This window comes from Carassius gibelio, chromosome B22, assembly GCF_023724105.1.
Source record: "Carassius gibelio isolate Cgi1373 ecotype wild population from Czech Republic chromosome B22, carGib1.2-hapl.c, whole genome shotgun sequence".
Classification (NCBI taxonomy): Eukaryota; Metazoa; Chordata; class Actinopteri; order Cypriniformes; family Cyprinidae; genus Carassius; species Carassius gibelio.
In genome coordinates this window covers 15820589-15841020 of record NC_068417.1, presented here as the reverse complement: position 1 = coordinate 15841020, position 20432 = coordinate 15820589, and the positions used below count along the sequence as shown (strand labels likewise).

At 39.1% G+C, this 20432-nt stretch overlaps 2 protein-coding genes across 4 annotated transcripts in view; both read right to left on the bottom strand.

The window, feature by feature from the left end:
• The window catches only part of LOC127988106 (natural killer cell receptor 2B4-like), a 28514-nt gene extending 8827 nt beyond the window's left edge, over positions 1–19687 (bottom strand). Inside the window, exons 1-4 of the mRNA XM_052590652.1 lie at positions 19360–19687; positions 5181–5483; positions 4972–5079; positions 1211–1257 (exon numbers count right to left, since the gene is read on the bottom strand). Of these exons, the coding sequence (XP_052446612.1) occupies positions 1211–1257; positions 4972–5079; positions 5181–5483; positions 19360–19654 (753 nt within the window). The 5' untranslated portion in view covers positions 19655–19687. The remainder of the gene's footprint in view (positions 1–1210; positions 1258–4971; positions 5080–5180; positions 5484–19359) is intronic.
• LOC127987189 (uncharacterized) lies at positions 5491–13863 on the bottom strand. 3 transcript variants are annotated; one of them, XR_008161098.1, is made up of 3 exons: positions 13632–13863; positions 13285–13509; positions 5515–6860 (listed from the first exon to the last, which is right to left on the bottom strand). XR_008161098.1 is itself a non-coding variant. In XM_052589440.1 (2 exons), the coding sequence occupies exon 1, from the start codon at positions 13256–13258 to the stop codon at positions 7304–7306; it is 5955 nt and encodes a 1984-aa protein (XP_052445400.1). In that variant the 5' UTR covers positions 13259–13278; the 3' UTR covers positions 5679–6860; positions 6983–7303. The 3 variants fall into 3 exon arrangements, 1 of the variants encoding a protein (XP_052445400.1); XR_008161099.1 differs by lacking the exon at positions 13285–13509 and having other exon boundaries at positions 5491–6860; XM_052589440.1 differs by lacking the exons at positions 13285–13509; positions 13632–13863 and adding an exon at positions 6983–13278 and having other exon boundaries at positions 5679–6860.
• Positions 19688–20432: the final 745 nt, after the last annotated feature.

Here is a 20432-nt window from a genome sequence, read left to right as displayed (position 1 = left end):
TGCTAATTTTTCATCCAACACTAGCTTTCTGTATTCTTTTTCAATTCTTTCTATTTTTTTTTTTTTTTTTTTGTATTGTGTGTGTGTATGTATTTATGGATGTGTGTTGTATATATATATATATAGATAGATAGATAGATAGATAGATAGATAGATAGATAGATAGATAGATAGATAGATAGATAGATAGATAAATAGATTGTATTTAATAATTAATGATCTACTTAAAATGCAACAAGTGGTTAGCGTGATTTCAAAGTACAATTAGACCATCTCTGATTCTTATTATAGCGTGTTGTATTGTTATTGGACATTCTGTAACTATGCCTGTGATCGTTAAACAAAAACGTGTTCTTTATCCCCGCGATGAATACGCGGAAGTGAGTGCATATTGGTAAGTCTACAGTATATAATGTTCCAGATATAATTGTTTGCGCTCTGTTTTAACACTGGGTTTTGTTATAGGCATAAAACATAAATATTTGACTGAAACTTGTCTATTAAAATCTGTTTGTATGAACTTTAACTTTGAAATATTTTAAATGTTGCCCCGCCTTTTACTTCTCAAACCTCCTATTTTCTAAGATATAATGCTGAGAAAACACGGAGGAACTTTGTGCTTCGCGAGCTACCCATCGTGTGTTGGGCGCTCAGCGACCTACTCCTTTGAAACTATCCACTGCGCATGCGCAAAGCAAGCAGGACGCCACCGTGGGAAATAGTTAGACCTACTACACAAATAAAAAAATTGAGACAATGTAAATTTGATCCATTATTTCGTTTTGGTTTCCTTGTTTATTATATTTCCCGTTTCGAGCTGAAAGCCATGAAACAAACGTCAGTTTTTCATATTTGGTTCATACAGAAAAACAGAAAAACAAAATATTGATTCGTTATTTCGTTTTTGGTTTGCCAGATTAAATGGAATAATTGAATGATCGGATGATACACGGACCAAAGTCAGTTGTAGTTCTTGTGTTTCTCTTTTCTTCAGTGATGTTGATTGTAAACAGCAGGTGTTCATCACTAATGCACATTCATTTAATTAGTCACTTAATTATCTCATTAACTTTAACTCTTTGAGGACTTGGGACTTGACTCAAGACTCGTTTGTGACTTGGAAGGAATGACTTGGTTCCTCCTCTGGTGAAATCGTCTGGTGAGTTCATGGGTGGAACAAAAATATGGCAGGACTTTTACTCTTTGGCACCTGGACTTCCCACCTCTGATCAGTTCTGTGTTCCTCCTCTGTCTGAACTGCATAAATATTAGGGCTGGGCGATATATCTAATGATATGATCATGCGCATCTAATCAGTAAAGCTGCTTCCGTGATCACCGCTAAAATCTCCATCACCTGCTTTTAATTGGAGTGGCATTTAATAGACAGTAGAGGTGGGACTTTCAAGTCACAAGCAAGTCTTCAAGTAATATCCCAAGTCCTCAAAGGGTTAAAGTTAATGAGATAATTAAGTGACTAATTAAATGATGATTGTACATTAGTGATGAACATCTGCTGTTAACAATCAACATCACTGAAGTAAAGAGAAACACAAGAACTACAACTGCATTTAGCCACAGCCTTCAACTGAAAAAAAAAAAAAAAAAAAAAAAACACAATGCCACCATAATTGTGGTAAGGGTTTGCTTTAGGTAGTCTCTTGACCCTTTTACTAATTCAAAGCAATTTGATTCAAAACAACTTCAACATTGTTTTTGCAACAAACATGTATGCATTGCTGAATCAAACCTTGTAGTGACAGATGATCTTATGCTTTTTCTGCTTATAACTCATGTTGATTTGGACATCATGAGATAGTCTTCTTTGGATTGTTGACTGACATTCAGCTTTTACCAGAGTTGGGACTTTCAAGTCACAAGCAAGTCTTCAAGTCATATCCCAAGTCCTCAAAGGGTTAAAGTTAATGAGATAATTAAGTGACTAATTAAATGATGATTGTGCATTAATGATGAACACCTGCTGTTCTTGAGAATTACAGAGGATCAGATGTTGATGTTTTATTGGTTAAAGTGATGCAACCATAATGGAGATCAGCGTGTGCTTTAGTGGGGATCTTGACCCTTGACTGTCATGTTAGATCTCTTTATGTAGCATTGCATGAGGTGCTGTAAAGCAGAGAGAAGAAATTAATCAGTATGTGATAGGTGGTCAGATTACAATCAAGTTAACATTAGCTCTATTTAAGTTTAGCATAATCAACCCAGTAAAACTACACTATGGAAAAAAAATTAAAGTAAGTGAATTTTAAATCTACTAAGTGCATACAAAATTTGAAAAACTGTACTCTGTAGACACACACAGACATCAAGAACCAGCATATGACTCTCAACAGTGGTGACAATCAACAAAATGTTGCATGCTGGGTAAAACCTTAGTAAAAACTCCCGTCATGCACTGCAGTATGAAAAATTGTCACCACCGTTGAGGATCGTGTGATAAGTGTGTTTGTCTAAAAACCTGAACTGATTGTCTCCTTTTGTGTCTTTCAACATTTAGATTTTTTTTTTTACTTCAGTTCAGTAATAGCTGAGTGTCAGTCTACTATCCAAAGATAAACACAATTTCATGATGTTCAGTCAGCATGAGTTATAATCAGAAAACACATAAGATCATCTGTTACTGCAAGGTTCGACTCAGCAATGCATACATGTTTGTTGCGAAAACAATATTGCAATTGTTTTGAATCAAATTGGTTTGAATTAGTAAAAGGGTCAAGACACTACTTAAAGCAAACCTTGACCACAATTATGGTACATAGTGTTTGTTTTTTTTCGTTTACTTTTTTTTCAGTTGAAGGCTGTGGCTAAATTCAGTTGTAGTTCTTGTGTTTCTCTTTACTTCAGTGATGTTGATTGTTGACAGCAGGTGTTCATCACTAATGCACAATCATCATTTAATTAGTCACTTAATTATCTCTTTAGCTTTAACCCTTTGAGGACTTGAATATGACTTGAAGACTTGCTTGTGACTTGAAAGTCCCACCTCTGATAGACAGAGCCGTAGATCGCTGACAAGCCACGCCATATCGCGTTCATTATCGCCTGCGATAATATTATCGCCTGCGATAATGAACGCGATATGGCGTGGCTTGTCAGCGATCTACGGCTCTGTCTATTAAATGCCACTCCAATTATAAGCAGATGATGGAGATTTTAGCGGTGATCATGGAAGCAGCTTTACTGATTAGATGTGCATGATCATATCGTTAGATATATCGCCCAGCCCTAATAAATATTCAAAGATGTGTAAAAAGTAGGGCTGCACGATTAATCGCATGCGATTGTCATGCGTGTCTTTGTCAGTAAAGCCGGTTCTGTGATTAGCAGTAAATGTCCACCACCTGGTTTCAAATGGAGCGGCACTTCCCAGCTAGAATTTTCTTTGTTCTAAAATGTTCTAAGAACATTCCCATGGATTGTTCTAACAATGTTTTTAGCGGGTAGTTTTATTTTTGTTCCCAGAACGTTCTCTCAAAAGATAGGATAACGTTCTCTAAAAACATTCTACAAATGTTTATCAATAACATTATTAGAACATTATTCCATAACATTCTAATTAAGATTTAAGGGGATGTTTAGATGTGGATGTTGATGTCTGTTTAAAAGTAATAGCTTGGTTTGATGTCACCATAATGCTGGTAAGTGTTGGCTTTAGTTGTGCAATTTGACACTTGACTTGACAGTGTTGTTTTTTAGCTGCTGTCATCTTTATTGTGGCTAAAACAGCAAACGAATATGTGGTTCAATGGTGCTGTTTGCTTGCTGATGATTGATATGTCTGATTACTTGTTTTCACCCAAGCTACTGTTTGGTGTTAGTTAAGTATTATTTATTAAAGTGACTCAAGGGTCAACAACCTGACACCCAATTGAATTTAAAGCAGATAATTTCATAAATTTAAATAAAAATTTGTCACACAAACATCAAGATTCAGTGTATGAATCTCAGCAATGGTGACATGCTTTATGCTGCAATGTATTCTGGGTACATCATGCAAAACTCATCCATAGCACCCAGAATGCATTGCGGCATGAAGCATGTCACCATTGTTGAGATTCTTACACTAATTCTTAAGGTCTCTGTATGTCTAAGCATCCTATGGTTTGAAGTGATTCTAAAACAATGTAGTTTAAAAAGATCAGATAAAAATAAAATAACATAAATTTTCAGGACCCTGTGTATTGCAACACATCTGCTATAGTCACTAATATTAAATTAATAGCGTAGAACAGACTCCTGGTAAAATCAGTTGATCAGATTGTTACATTAAGACATTTTTAATATCAGCCAGTAACCAACATTATCTAATGACATATTTTTCTCAATGTTTTGCTGTAACAGGTATAATTACAGCAGCTAAATGAACGCTAACACTGAAAAGACTCATACTTCCTAAGTACTGATCAGCATAATGGTGACATCAAACTAAACTATAATTTCCAATAAACCATCAACATCTCTGTTAATCTCAATAAGAACTTTTTTACATTTATGACAGAAATAAATCTTGTTTATAATAAGTGAAGATTGTCATGTTTTTGGAGTATTTACGCTAGAGTTTGACACCAAACAGAGGTTGGGTTTTCACTTTCAACCAACATCTGACTTCTGAGCAATGTCAGTCCACATCTAGTGTGATGGGAAGCCGTAATTCACTGACAAGCTGTGCAATATCACGTTCATAATCGCAGATTAATCGCATGCGGTTATGAACGCGATATTGCGTAGCTTGTCAACGATCTGCGGCTCTGTATATTAGGTGCGGCTCCATTTGAAAGCAGCTGATGGACATTTACCGCTAATCACAGAACCATCTTTACTGATGAGACGCGCATGACAATCGCATGCGATTAATCGTGCAGCCCTAGTAAAAAGGACAAAAGTTTGTGAACTTCTATACAAATCTTTATATAATGCATTGGTAACATTAGTATTTAGACAAATTTCTTACCTGTTTTTCTACATTTCCAGCAGATGCAGCACATCACGACTGCAGCTACAATCAACAGAGATCCAGCAGCAGAAATCAGCACAATGTAAAACAAGGATAGGCCTTGATCTGTAATGACAAAATTAATCCGTCAGTCATACATTAAACAAGACTGAGATCTCATTGATATCTATCAGTTTAATAGATAATTATTCACACAGCTCTTGTACCTGAGTGAATCTGACAGAGTTGAGTGATGTTGAGATGTTTCATCTGCTTGCTGATAGGATTGTTGATCACACAGCTGTAGCTGTTTTTCTCCTGATATTCCACCTCCAGAGGTAGAGAGAGACTGATGCTGAGATCAGACACACTGATGCTGGACAATAAACTGTTTCCTTTGTACCAGGAGAGAGTCACATGACCCACATTCACCACTGAACACAACAATGAACAATTCTGCTGTGATGGAGATGATGAGGATGAAAGATTTTGTGAATAATCTCTGATAATGACAGGAACAGGCAGGCGAGCTGGAAAATATGACAGAATAAAACAATGGTTCCCAGCTTCCGTCAAAGAGTGCAGAGCAGTAGGTCCCAAGAATGGGAGTTAAGAACCACTGGAATGATCAGTAATATGGGTAAACTTATAAATTTGTAATTGTAGTAATATACAGGTGCTGGTCATATAATTAGAATATCATCAAAAAGTTTATTTATTTCACTAATTCCATTCAAAAAGTTAAACTTGTAAATTATATTCATTCATTACACACAGACTGATATATTTCAAATGTTTATTTCTTTTAATTTCGATGATTATAACTGACAACTAAGTAAAATCCCAAATTCATTATCTCAGAGAATTAGAATATTGTGAAAAGGTTTAATATTAAAGACACCTGGTGCCACACTCGAATCAGCTAATTAACTTAAAACACCTGCAATGGCCTTTAAATGGTCTCTCAGCCAAGTTCTGTAGGCTACACAATCAAATTTAGCATTTCCTTTGGAAATCAGGGTCCCAGAGTCTGGAGGAAGAGAGAAGAGGCACACAATCATCGTTGCTTGAGGTCCAGTGTAAAGTTTCCACACCCACACAGCAAAAGGAATCAACCTATATCTAAGTACAGGTTAACACTTATTTCTTCTGGGCTTTTGAGTTACAACAAATGTGTTTTAGAAACACATGGTTATAACAACCAGAGAAAAGACTAAGACAGAAATCAAGGGTCAAGAGCCCAATTAAAGCAAACACTGATCTCTAACATGGTTACTTCAAATGAAACAATAAATCAACATCTAAACCTTAGTTCATTCTCAATAAGATCTTCTGTAGACGTCTGACAGAAATAAAGTCAGTCTGGTTATTAATAAGTGGAGCTGGTGATGCTGTTTGTGGGGTTGTTTAATCAGATCTTGAGAGATTTCATGTATTTTATTTCAGTTGATTTCATCTAAGTCTGTGTCTGAAGTCAGTTGTAGTAGTTCTTGTGTTTCTCTTTTCTTCAGTGATTCTGTTTGTTAACAGCAGCTGTTCATCACTAATTCACAATCAGCACTTAGTTAATCGCTTAATTTGCAGGTAAACCTCACTCCCCGATCTCAAGAGACGCACTAGCGACAGACGTTAGTGGCTGTAGCCATTTAGCCTCCTTGTTAGTGCGTCCTCCTCCCATGCCGAAGACCCGGGTTACCCCCGCTCGGAGCCTCAGAGAGGACCCGGGAGAGAGGGGTTACAAATGCAAAGCTTTATAACTTACATGGTTTAAATCAAGGCAATCTGTTTACTCAAACGGTTTGTGTGGCAGGCCCCCCGTAGAAGAATGAGACTTTTACTGATGGTTTTATGATGTTTAATCCTTCTTTTTGAACTATAAACCATACACCATATCACCAACGTAAGAGCTGAAATGCATACAAAACATGTGACCGATTAGCTAACATTGTTCACATACTGCTGTCTTACATTGATGCAAAAACGAACACATTATCAAGCAAAATGATCATATCTCATATTATTTAAATACCTTTTGCCTCTTTGGAGGGGCTGCAAATATGAATTTAATGTTCATCACTGCTCCGTGTTGAAGTTACTACCGTATTTGGGCTAACAAGCTGTATACTGAAACTGCGCTAACCAGGGTGCGCGCGCTTCCAAAGGAAGAGGGAATGCGTGTAACTTAAAACCGGAAGTCAACCATTTCACTATATAAATTTCAAAATAAAAGACTTTTCTATAACAAAATATACTAATGGTTATTTACACTCCCACCAAAATTATGAATGATTTGTTATATCAAGATAACAACAACGAAGAATTTTCAACAGGAATAACCATTTCTCGTATCTCATGAACATTCTAATATCAGAATTAGCTTTTGCACAGGACGCTCTACACTAGTGAGCTTATTACTGCGTTGACCTTTGTTGTTCAGTCTCCTGTCTCCAAAGGAGATTTTCACTCTTCGCACGAGTCCGTCCTTGCTGCTAATGGTCTCCAGGACTCTGGCGAGTCTCCATTCACCTCTGGGTGACAGTTCGTCAATGTCCAACACAATGTCACCTTCTCTTAGATTTCTTTTTGGTGAGTGCCAGCGCTGTCTGGCAATAATGTTTTGCAGATACTCACGCCTCCATCTGCACCAGAACTGCTCAGTCAAAAACTGCACACGACGCCATCTCTTTGCTCCATAGAGGTCCTCTTTTGAGAAGACACCAGGTGGGGGCAGTGTTGTGCTGGATTTCATGTGGAGCAGATGGTTAGGGGTAAGCGGCTCCAAGCTGTCAGGGCTGTTAAGATTGTCTACAGTCAGTGGGCGACTGTTTACTATGGCCATAGCTTCATAAAATAAAGTCCTTAGTGAAGCATCATTTAATCTACCATGTGCAAGTGACAGAGTAGTATTCAAAACACTTCTGACAGTCCTTATCTGGCGTTCCCACACTCCACCTGCGTGACTGGAGTGAGGTGCGTTCATCACAAAGTCGCACTGCTTTTGGGACAGATAAGTACTCAGTCTTTGAGTGTCCAGTTCACTTAGGGCAGTTTTAAACTCATTCTTTGCGCCAACAAAGTTTGTTCCCTGATCACACTGGATTTGTCGAATTTCACCTCTGATAGAAATGAAACACCTTAGTGCATTAATGAATGTGTCAGTGGATAGGTCTTCTAACAGCTCGATGTGAATGGCGCGAGAGCAAAAACAAGTGAACAAAAGTCCATACCTTTTATGTTGTTTTCGGCCTTCTGTAGTTACAAAAGGGCCGAAACAGTCCATACCGCAATATGTGAAGGGTGGAGAGGGCTCCAAGCGTTCTGCTGGCAGGTCGCTCATTCTCTGACCCTCCGGAGCCTTGCGAAGTCTACGACAAATGATACACTGGCGGATGAAAGAAGCAACGGTTCTGCTCATCCCGGGGATCCAGTAGCCGCTGGATCTGATTTCGTTTGTGGTGAAGCCTTTTCCTTGGTGTTTTACTTTGTCGTGACAGTGAGCTATTATGAGTTTAGTCACGTGATGTTCTTTTGGAATCACGATAGGGTGTTTGAAAGAGTCTTTGCTAGATGAAAGTCTCCCTCCGACCTTGATGAGACCATCCGTGTCCCTGAAAATGTCTAAGTGGAACAGTTTGTTGTGGTGTGGGAGCTGATTGCCTTTGTTTAATAGCTTTATCTCCTTTCCATACGTGTGTTTTTGTACATCCTGAATGATGACATGTACTGCACTTTCTTGTTCACTCACTGTAGCCGGCGCATCTGATTTAACTTTCTTGGCCCTTCTTATGAGACGTGCTACAGCTTTGACTGCTTTGGACCATGACGAGAACTTGGACAAACGTTCTGCAAGGCTGAATGTCTCTGTAACATTGGTTAACATTGCCTGTGTTTTTCTGACTTCTGGATCACCAAGAGACAATTCTAGCTCTAAACTTTGTGGTGTGGGCAGGTCTCTCTCCCAGAGAAAGGAGGGGCCTGTGAACCAGTTAGACGAGAGAAGCTCAGTGACAGATTTACCCCTAGATGCACTATCGGCTGGATTCTCTTCAGATGGCACGTAAAACCATTGCTGAGGGTTTGTACTTTGGCGAATCTTTTGGACCCTATTCGCTACAAAAGTGTGGAAACGCCGTACCTCATTGTTTACATATCCCAAAACTACTCTTGAATCAGTCCAGAAATACTCTTTGATTTGAGCATAGCAGAGTTCATCTCTCAACATGTTACTAACTGAGACTGAAACTACAGCTGCAGTTAGCTCGAGTCTGGGGATTGTAGTTAGCTTGGTAGGAGAAACACGGGCTTTGGCTATTACTAATGAACAGTGGATCTCCTCTTTAACGTTTTTGGCTCTTAAATAGGTGCATTGTCCATAACCACTCGTACTCGCATCAGAAAAGTGGTGCAACTCTATTTCTTTAAGTTCTCCGAAACTAGCAGGAAAGTAACAGCGAGTTATGTTTACCTTGTCTAAGTTGGCAAAGTCACGTTGCCAGCTCTCCCACCTTGGCCTCAATGCTTCTGGCAGAGAGTCGTCCCAGTTGATACCTTGATGACACATTTCCTGCAAGATCCTTTTTCCATGAAGCACGAATGGCGCCAGGAAGCCAAGGGGGTCGTAGATGGATGCAACAGTAGATAAAATACCTCGACGTGTTGCTGGTTGGTCCTTTAAAGTGTTATCAAATCTGAAACAGTCTCTTTCAACGTTCCATTTGATGCCTAAGGCCCTTTCTTGTGGCATGTCTTTGAATGTCAAGTCCTTTATTTTTATCTCTATTGCACGTTCAGATGGTGGGATGCTTTGTAGAACAGCAGGGCTGTTTGAGATAAATTTGTGTAGACGGAGCCCTCCTTGCTTGCATATCTCTGTGGCCTCTTGTGCGAGCTGTATTGCCTTTTCAACTGTATCTGTGCTTGTGACTCCATCGTCCACATAAAAGTCCCTTTCCATGAACTCAGATCCTGCAGGGTGTGTGTGACAGTGTTCTTTAGCCAAATACCTTAAACCATAATTTGCGCACCCTGGAGATGATGTCGCACCGAAAAGATGTACCTTCATCCTGTATACCTGTGGCTGAGTCTCTGTGTTGCCGTTTTTCCACCACAGAAAACTCAGGTAATCTCTGTCGCAACTCTGAACGTGAAACTGGTGAAACATCTTCTCTATATCGCACATTAAAGCAACAGGATGTTGTCTGAACCGAAGGAGGATGCCGGTTAGATTGTTAATCAGGTCTGGCCCTTGGAGAAGATAATCATTTAGACTTGTACCATTGTGTTTGGCTGAACAATCGAACACAACACGTAGTTTATTGGGCTTTTTGGGGTGATAAATCCTGTGATGGGGAATGTACCATCGCTCACCTTGTTTTCCTTCATTGTGTACTTCTTCGACATCATTCCTTTCGGTCATGTCTTTCATGTAAGCTATATAGTCTCTTTTATAACTTTCATCTTTGTTGAACTTTCGCTTTAAGTGTTCGAGTCGGATTTCAGCAAGCTTTCGGTTGTTGGGCAAGTGTGGCCTTTGTCTGAAAGGAAGAGGCATCTCATAGTGTCCTTGTTCGTTTTTCCTTATTCCTCCCTTGAGTTTGTCCAAAAAGATGAGATCCTCTTGTGAGACTGTGTTGTCACTTGCCGTTGTGTCCTTAAAATCTGACTCTAGCACATTAATCACGTCCATGGGAGTTACAATGGGTAATTCCTTTATTGTGATTCGATGACACAAACTTAACTGAGTTTCATTGAGCTCTGGTGCGGAGCCTCCAACGATACTCCACCCTAGGTCCGTGCGGATAGCATATGGCTCCTCACCTTCTCCTAGTAGAACTTGTCTTGGAGCTAAAGTTCTGGGACAGTTAAATCCTATAAGGAGTCCAACATCACAACTCAGAAGAGGTGGTATCTTATCAGCAATTTCTGTCAGGTGGGGCCATTGCTTTGCTGTGTCACTAGTGGGTATGTTGTCATAGTTAACTGGGATAAAATCTTTGGTATATGAGGGGGGTAGGTCGATGCAAATGTCTGAGTCATAACCCCTCACACGCATTCCAGTTACTCTGTGACTCTTAACAATAGAGTGAACACCCAGCATGGTAGTTAGCTTTAACTTTACGGGGTGCGTGTCCGCTCGTAGCTGTTTGCTTAATTCTTCACAGACAAATGTGCTGTCACTCTGTGTGTCTAGTAGTGCGTAAACTAATTGCTCTTTGGACGGGCTCTGAACCGTAGACACCCACACAGGAACAATCATGGATGTGCTACTTGACTGACCCACCTTAGATATGTTGAGAGCTGTGACTGCCGCAGTCTCATTTGGAGTGCTTGGAGTGGTGTTTCCATAGCTTTGAGACCTTTCATATGCCTTGTAATTGTCATTGTGCAGACAAGTGGGATGCCTTCCTTCGCAAATGTCACAAGTGTGACGATGGCGACAATCTTTGACATTATGACCCACCTTTAAGCATCCATAGCACAGTTTATTGTCCTTAACATATGTGCGTTTCTCTTCTAAGGGATGATCTAAAAAGTTAGAGCATTTTGACAGCTGATGGGTTTCATCTTTGCAAAACATGCAGGGTACCTTTACCTTTGTATAACTTGTCTTTGCCTTGTTGTTTTGTACCGTGGCTTGCGTTGTGAAGACTTGTGTGGATCTGTTTGGTTTTGAGTCTTTTGTGGACCTTTTCTCGTTAGATGCGTTGCATGAGTGTAGAGCATATGACGAAGTGATCGGGTTGCATGCGATCTCCGCTTCGACTGCCACAAATTGTGCAAAGTCTTTAAAAGAGGGAAAATCCTTGCCGTCCATAAGTGTAACTGTGACATGTCGATTCCAGCGGGCTGCCAGCCAGTCAGGAACTTTCTGTAGTAACTTTTGATTTTCCTCACAGTCACTTAGTATTTCTAGGCCTTTTACGTATGGTGTGGCTTGGAGACATGCATTTAAAAAGTCTGAAAATGTTCTTAATCCTTCAGCGTCTTTCGAGCTTATTTTAGGCCATTTTGACAGTTTGTCTCTGAAAGCTCTCTGGACGATAAAGGGCGGTCCATAACGTTGGTCAAGTTTTTGCCATGCGTCCTTGTATGCCTCTTCATCGCTGCGAAAGAATGTGCCCTCAAGACAATTTTTAGCTGGGCCTGTGACATACCTTTTAAGCAAGTGCAGCTTATCAGCAGGTGAGATGTCTTTGCAGTCGACAAGTGAAGAGAATGAAGCCTTCCATTCAATGTAGTTAATTGGATCTCCGCTGAACACTGTAAGCATTGGCACTGGGATTCTGTTTATAGCTATACTGTTTTGAATTGCTTGGGCCAACTGAGAAATGTCTGTGAGAGGCGTTTGAGTTACAATTTGAGGGTTTGGGTTGTTCACCGTGTGACTTGACATATGGATAGACACATTGTTTTGTGGCATTAACGGAGGTAAGCCACTAGAGGGAGCTGGCGCTTCATGAACAGATTGGTGGTCAACAGAGAAAGGAATATTGTTTGGTTGTATTTGCTGACTGTCCACGTCCATGTTCATTTCTCTGTCGTAGATCTCAAGTTTTGCGCGAGCAGCTTGCATTTCCTTTTCTGCCTTTAAACGCTCAAGTTCGGATTCTATATCTTTCATTTTTTTCCTTTGTTTAATTTCCTCCTGCACAATCTTATATTCTGCTTCCTTTACAGCTAACTCCGCCGCTGCATCAATCCTTTTGACTGCGATGCTTGAAGTGTCAGACTGCTTACTGACGCTAGACTGAGAAGCGGTGCCGTAGATGGAGTGGGCATACTGATGTGACAGTAGCTGATGAAGGCGCTGCCTTTCTCTACTTACATCGAAATCACCGTCTATTGCTGTTATACGTTCATTAAGTATTTTCATAATGTCCTTAGTTACTGCTTCACAAGAGTCCATTTTGCGTCTTGTTTCAGAGGATGGCATAGTACGCTCCCTTATTTCACTGTACACCTTCATCATGTCATTCAAACCCTTTTCAATATCATCGGCCATTACACACAACTCGTGCTCTGATAAGTCAGTTTTTAAGCTTTCTCTGGATGTTCTGATTAGCCCTTTCCATTGTTCGTAGAGACTCATCAACTTTCTGTCCTTTTTCATCATTTCGTCTTTTTGGTAGGCTAGCATTTTCTCCGTTAGCACACTAGGCCGCTCTGAACGCCTGGGTAACGATAACTCGGTCGCAGCCTCCATTTTAAGAAGTTCGGCTAAATGTTTTTCTTTACGTTCAATATCTTCCTTCAATTCCTGTCTTGACATGCTCTCTACATCTCCTTGATGTAATAAAACTCTCATTTCATTGATTTCAGTTTGTAGCTTACGTGTTTGCTCTTCGATACCGTCCATTTTCCGTGTCGTTGTAGCTTACTGACTGTGCAATTACCGTTGTTCTTCACGTAGCACGTGCCGTTCGATGTAGCTCGCTGAGGAGAAGCTCTTACTGTGGCAGGCCCCCCGTAGAAGAATGAGACTTTTACTGATGGTTTTATGATGTTTAATCCTTCTTTTTGAACTATAAACCATACACCATATCACCAACGTAAGAGCTGAAATGCATACAAAACATGTGACCGATTAGCTAACATTGTTCACATACTGCTGTCTTACATTGATGCAAAAACGAACACATTATCAAGCAAAATGATCATATCTCATATTATTTAAATACCTTTTGCCTCTTTGGAGGGGCTGCAAATATGAATTTAATGTTCATCACTGCTCCGTGTTGAAGTTACTACCGTATTTGGGCTAACAAGCTGTATACTGAAACTGCGCTAACCAGGGTGCGCGCGCTTCCAAAGGAAGAGGGAATGCGTGTAACTTAAAACCGGAAGTCAACCATTTCACTATATAAATTTCAAAATAAAAGACTTTTCTATAACAAAATATACTAATGGTTATTTACAGTTTGTGTTAAGTTTACTTGTCGGGTTTTACAGTGTAGTGATAGTTTATCTTATGAGGCATAGTTTATCTTAATATTTAGTTTATCCTGTTTTATCCTACAACAAGAACAGAAGGGATTTTGAAAATGAGATAAACGGGTCCAAAACGGACCCGGGCCAGATGAGACAGTATTTTTAGGAGTCCGTTGCGGGTCCGTGGCGGATATATGTTTCAATGTGCGGGTCAAAAACGGACCCACCGTGGAGGTAAAGTTGTAATCGCGGATGTGGAGCGGATGCAGCGCGGAGCAACGGCGGGTCCGCGATCCGCCTTCGTTTCGGATCCGTCATTGCGCGCAAGTGGACGCCGATACGGGTCCGTTCCGGAAGCCGCGATACCTCCGCGGATCCGCCGCGGAGTCCTTTTGCTGTGTGGGCAGTCATTGATGGTTTGGGGTGCCATGTCATCTGCTGGTGTTGGTCCACAATGTTTTCTGAGGTCCAAGTTCAGCACCCCCGTATACCAGGAAGTTTTAGAGCACTTCATGCTTCCTGCTGCTGACCAACTTTATGGAGATGCAAATTTCATTTTCCAACAGGACCTGTCACCTGCACACAGTGCCAAAGCTACTAGTACCTGGTTTAAGGACCGTGGTATCCCTGTTCTTAACTGGCCAGCAAACTCGCCTGATCTTAACCCCATAGAAAATCTATGGGGTATTGTGAAGAGGAAGATGCAATATGCCAGACCCAAGAATGCAGAAGAGCTGAAGGCCATTATCAGAGCAACCTGCCCTCTGGGTAAAGTTACGTCCAGTGGACGTCTTTTTATGTCTTTGCTGACGTTGAAAAGACGTCCACTGAGGAGCCAGAATGAAAGTTTTTATGACGTCTTTTTTTGAAGTCTTCTGTACGTCGGATTTAAACGTTCAAAGAACCTCCTTAAAAGGTTAAAAACTAGTTCAAAAGTGGTCCATGGACATATTTTCAACATCATTTAAGGTTCATTTAGGCACAACTTATACTGTTTCTGATCAAAGACATTAAATCTCTGAAGATCTCAGCAGAGGAGGATCAAACATCTCCACAAACATGGAATCATTAGATTGACTTCATTTCTGTCAGACATCTAGAGAACCTCTTATTGAGAATTAACAGAGGTTTAAATGTTGATATTTGATTCATTTGAAGTCACCATTGTTGTGATCAGTGTTTGGTTTAGTTAGGATCTTAGTCCATCTACTTCTTCGATTAGTCTGTCTCTGACTCCTGTAACTGTGTTTTTGTGAAACACTGCAGTAAAAACTAAATTAAGAGAGCTAGGGTGGTATCAGTTCTTTGTTGATGATGAAAAATTCATCACATATTAAGTACCTGAGGTTATTAAGTTCGCTTTTTTTTTTTTAGCCGCCAAGCCTTTTAAATCTACAGTACAGAAACTAAAATCAAATTACTTGCTTATTTTGAAGATGGACAAAATGCACATAATTTAAATATTTTGAGTAAAAGCATCATGTACTCAAACACAGACATCAATATTCCGGCTATGCATCACAACAACGGTGACAATCAAAACCACTTCATAGCAGTATCCTTAATTTCCAGACTTTTTCGTTTTGATTGTCACCATTGATGTGATGCATATCCAAAATCTTACATTTTTAAAAAAAAAATATGTCCTTTATTTTTTTCTACAACCTTTCTATCCAAGAAAATAAATATAGTTGCAACAAAACACTAATATATTATTTTATATATAATGTTGGCAGCATTAACAGTATAACATTAACACTTGATCGCAACGCTCTCTTCCATAATAAGAGTGCTTTATAACAAACAGCTATAACAGCCAGAGACAAACTAACACAAGAAGCATGAGGACCAAGATCCCAACTAAACCAAACACTGTCCACCACAATGGTGACTTCAAATGAATCAAATATCAACATTTAAACCTCTGTTAATTCTCAATAAGAGCTTATCTAGATGTCTGACAGAAATAAAGTCAATCTAATGAATGAAGCTGTTTGTGGAGATGTTTGATCCTCCTCTGCTGAGATCTTCAGAGATTTGATGTCTTTGATTTGCTTTTGATTTTACCACATGCTCAATCGTCAGTTATTTCATAAAGATAATTTTATTTTCTTGATTTTAGGACAAACACAGTGTCTGGAAATTACATTGAAATAACATGACTCTAAATCTGACGCATCCTTGAGAGTGTTCATTTGGTCCAGAAACAGTATAAATTATGCCTAAATGAACCTTAAATGATGTTGAAAACATGTCCACTGACCCAGGGGCGTAGATTACACGGGGGACGCGGGGGACGTGTCCCCCCCACTTTTATCATCACGGAAATTCGTCCCCCGCACTTTTTCGGGCAAGTGTGTTCGTATAGAGGTTTTCAAGAGCTGGTGTGAATAAATATAGATTTAAACTCAAAGAGACAGGATAGTCTGCGCATGACCTGATGTTTTTTTCGGACCAAGAAGGCGAGATGAACGTCAGGGAGCGCTAAACACTCCTGCAGTGTGCGTGTGTGTGTGTGTGTTTCATTCATAATGGAAGCCGGAGGGCGCTCTCGCGCAGAAAGACATATCAGGAAACTCCTAAACAGCTGTTTTCGGGTTTGTTCGTTTTTTCAAGTCCAAAAAAATCTCCAGCAGGTGATAAATAAAGTATATGAACAATACAGTGCTAATTGATAGAGCATTTATTACAGTATATAAACTATTCTGCCTTATTATGTGATAAAAAGTGTTTGTAGTATATAAACAAATCATTATTAGTTGTCCAGCAGTTATAGATTTCTAAGCCAATTAAAAACTAGAAATTAGAGAAAAATTCAGAAATGATTCTGATATTCTGATTTGCTGCTAAAAAAAAAAAAAAAAAAAAAAAAAACTCGTATTATGATAATGTTGAAACAGCTGAGTATAATTTTTTCAGGTTTCTTTGATGAATAGAAAGTTCAAAAGAGCAACATTTATTTGAAATTGTAAAATGATGTCTTTATCATCACTTTTGATCAATTTAAAGAATCCTTGCTAAATACAAGTATTAATTTCTATCATTTATTTAACAAAACAAACAATATATATATATATTAGGGGTGTAACGGTTCACAAAATTCACGGTTCGGTTCGATACGATACACTGATGTCACGGTTCGGTTCGGTTCGATACGTTTTAGATACAGCAAAATGTAAAAACATCTCAACTTTTCAGAATGCCGCAAGCGCACCGCGGGTCATGTGACAAGAACCAACCAATCAGCTTCATCCTTTCCCGTAACAACGTTGAGAGCTCAGCCAAGATGAAGGAACAGCTGATCATAGTTGTATATGGATTGCAATTTTGAAATAAATTCAGTAGCAGAGCTACTGCAAGCGATTTTTAGAGCTGCAAATCCATTTATCCTTCGCTGAAATTTCCGCGTCTCATGGAGAGAGCACGTCATTGTTGCTTAGCAAAGACAGACGCCTCATGAGCGCTTCTGCCCGAGCGCTTTGGAAAGGAGGAGAAAGACGCGCTTAGTGTTTTCCATGCGTTTTTAGGCACGATATGTGAACGGCCCCTAAGGCGCTCGCTCACTCAGCACGCGCTGAAGGCTCGTTGCAAAATGTCTAATGCATTTAACAGACCAGAAATATAAGATCCTAAAATAACCAACAGGTCTGGTGTTTGGGTTGGATTCCCTGTAATAGTGTCTAAATGCTGCAGGGATAGTTTGCTGCGTGCATGTTTCTCCTTTTTTTCGTCTTTTCCCAGATAGTACTGACGCATATATCCCAGATATTCCCGCTGTTTTTTTTTTTTTTTTTTTTTGTAATCCTGCTGGTGTACCCTGTCATGTTGCAGATGCGACATACCGTTGTTTTTTTATCCACCACTCTCTTGCCATCACCATTATAGCTTAAAGGGAATCCAAAGTGCACCCAAACACCAGACCTGTTGGTTATTGGAGGATCTTCTCATTTCTAGTCTGATAAACGCATTGGCTATTTTGCAACGAGCCTTCAGCGCGTACTGAGTGAGCGAGCGCCTGCTGAGTAGCCTAACATAAACATATAAGATGGTGTTTTTTTCTTCTTCGGGAGTGTCAGGGGCGTTGCCTGTTACCTTGTTTGGGTTATTGGGCTACCTTGTTGAACGCATATCATTATATTTCTTTCTCTCTCTTTTTTTTTTTTTCAAATATAATTAATTACTCCAACGAACCGTTCGGTATACATAATGCGTACCGCGTACCGAACCGAAAGCGTCGTACCGAACGGTTCAATACGAATACGCGTATCGTTACACCCCTAATATATATATATATATATATATATATATATATATGACTAAGCTTTTGAATGATATAGTGTATAATGTTGCAAAAGCTTTTTATTTCACACAAATGCTGATCTGTGGATCCTTCTATTCATCAAAGAATGCTGAAAAAATGTTTTAAATATTGATAATCATCCTATTAGAATGATTTATGATTAATGTGACATTGAAGACAGGAGGAATTATGCTGAAAATTCACCTTTGATCACAGGAATACATTACATTTAAAATATATTCAAATAGAAAACAGTTATTTTAAAAAGTACAAATATTTCACAATATTACTGCTTTTGTTGTACTTTGGATGAAATAAAGGCAGGCTTCATGAGCAGAAGAGACTTCTTTCAAAACATTAAAAATCTTACTGTTCAAAAACTGTTGACTAGTAGGTTATATAGATTACAGAAATGTTATATGTAGTGTTATATATATGTGTGTGCGTGTGTGTGTGTGTGTGTGTGTGTGATTTCTGTCCCCCTCACTTCTGAAAAGATGGCTACGCCCCTGCACTGACCACTTTTCAACTAGTTTTTAACCTTTTAAGGAGGTTCTGTGAACGTCTAAATCAGACTTACAGAAGACGTCAAAAAAAGACGTCATAAAAACTTTCATTCTGGCTCCTCAGAGGACGTCTTTTCAACGTCAGCAAAGACATAAAAAAGACGTCCACAGGACGTAACTTTGCCCAGTGGGTGCGCTCTCATAACACCTGAGCAGAGCCACAGACTGATCGACTACATGCCACGCCGCATTGCTGAAGTAATTCAGGCAAAAGGAGCCCCTACTAAATATTGAGTGCTGCACATGCTCATACTTTTCATTTTCATACTTTTCAGTTGGCCAAGATTTCTAAAATTCCTTTCTTTGTATTCGTCTTAAGTAATATTCCAATTTTCTGAGATACTGAATTTGTGATTTTCCTTAGTTGTCAGTTATAAAAATTTAAAGGAATAGAAATTTAGAAATATATCAGTTTGTGTGTAATGAATGAATATAATAAACAAATTTCACTGTTTGAATGGAATTAGTTAAAAAGATCAACTTTTTTGATGATATTCTAATAACACCTGTATTTAGAATTGTAAAGAATTTTGCTGTTAACCCCTCCAAAAATGGACCTAATTGTCTTCTATTGTAAGCACTTGGACTGAGAGAATAATGATCTCTACTCACCGTAGACAGTAACACTGAATGTTTTTGTTGACCACCACATAGGTCCATCTATCTCTAGCTCATAGTGTCCATCATGTTCAGTTGTGATGTTTGTGATGGTCAGAGATCCAGTTTGATTATCCAGCTTTAGTCTGTGTCTGAATCTCCTGTCAGGACCATCAAATGTAGAGAAGATTTGTTTCGCTCTGCTGATTTTAGCTATGAGAGAGTTTTCTGGTCCAAATTTCCACAGCATGTCATTGTCTTCATGAATTTCAGTAAGATCAGAGTTTAGAGTGACAGAATCTCCCTCCATCACTGAAACTGAGTCACCAAACACACCTGATAAACATCAACAGGGACAGATAAAACATACTTCAAATATTTTTATTGGTTTGCAAAGCAAGAGCTTTAGTGAATCAGGATGAAATTAAAATGCTTTAAAATGCTTTAATAACTTCCAGCACAAACAGAACAAAACAAACGTGTGAAACATTTTTCTTCAATGTCTTATTAGGAAGACCATCTACTGAAAAAAAAAAAACTAGTCTGTTCATCTGGTGAGTCAATCCTCCCACAACAAAGTTTGACCCACCTTGTTCGCACACATACATTCAAACACACACACACACACACACACTGAATATGTGTCTGTTATTAAAATTTCAAATGGTTTTTGATGAATTGTAAAACAAACAAGAAGTTTAAACCATATAACATCTCGCACTGAAAGTCAATCTGATGTTTGACAGAAGCAGTTCAGCTGAGTCAATCTGAAACATACTGTGGTTTAGTTTCTTCTGAAACATGATCTGATCTGGATGGAGTTTTTACAGGAAATGGCCAGTTGTTTGTGTGTTTAGTTTGTATGTGAAGTGCTTCTTTGTATGTTATGAACCTCTCACTCTTCCTCTGCCTCTTATTCTCAACCTCTTCCTCTTCCTCTCTCTGCAATGTCTTCCATTGTTGTTTTTAAAAAAGGGTTCTCACCTGTGGTCTTTTCATAGTGCTTACATCTTGATTGAAGTGTTAACAATTAACCATTGAGGTGTTTGGCCAGGTGGCACATGTAAATGGCCAATTAGCTCATGTAG

Coding starts and splice junctions, on each gene's coding strand:
- LOC127987189 (XM_052589440.1), bottom strand. CDS start 13,258: ATGAGAGTTTTATTACATCAAGGAGATGTAGAGAGCATGTCAAGACAG.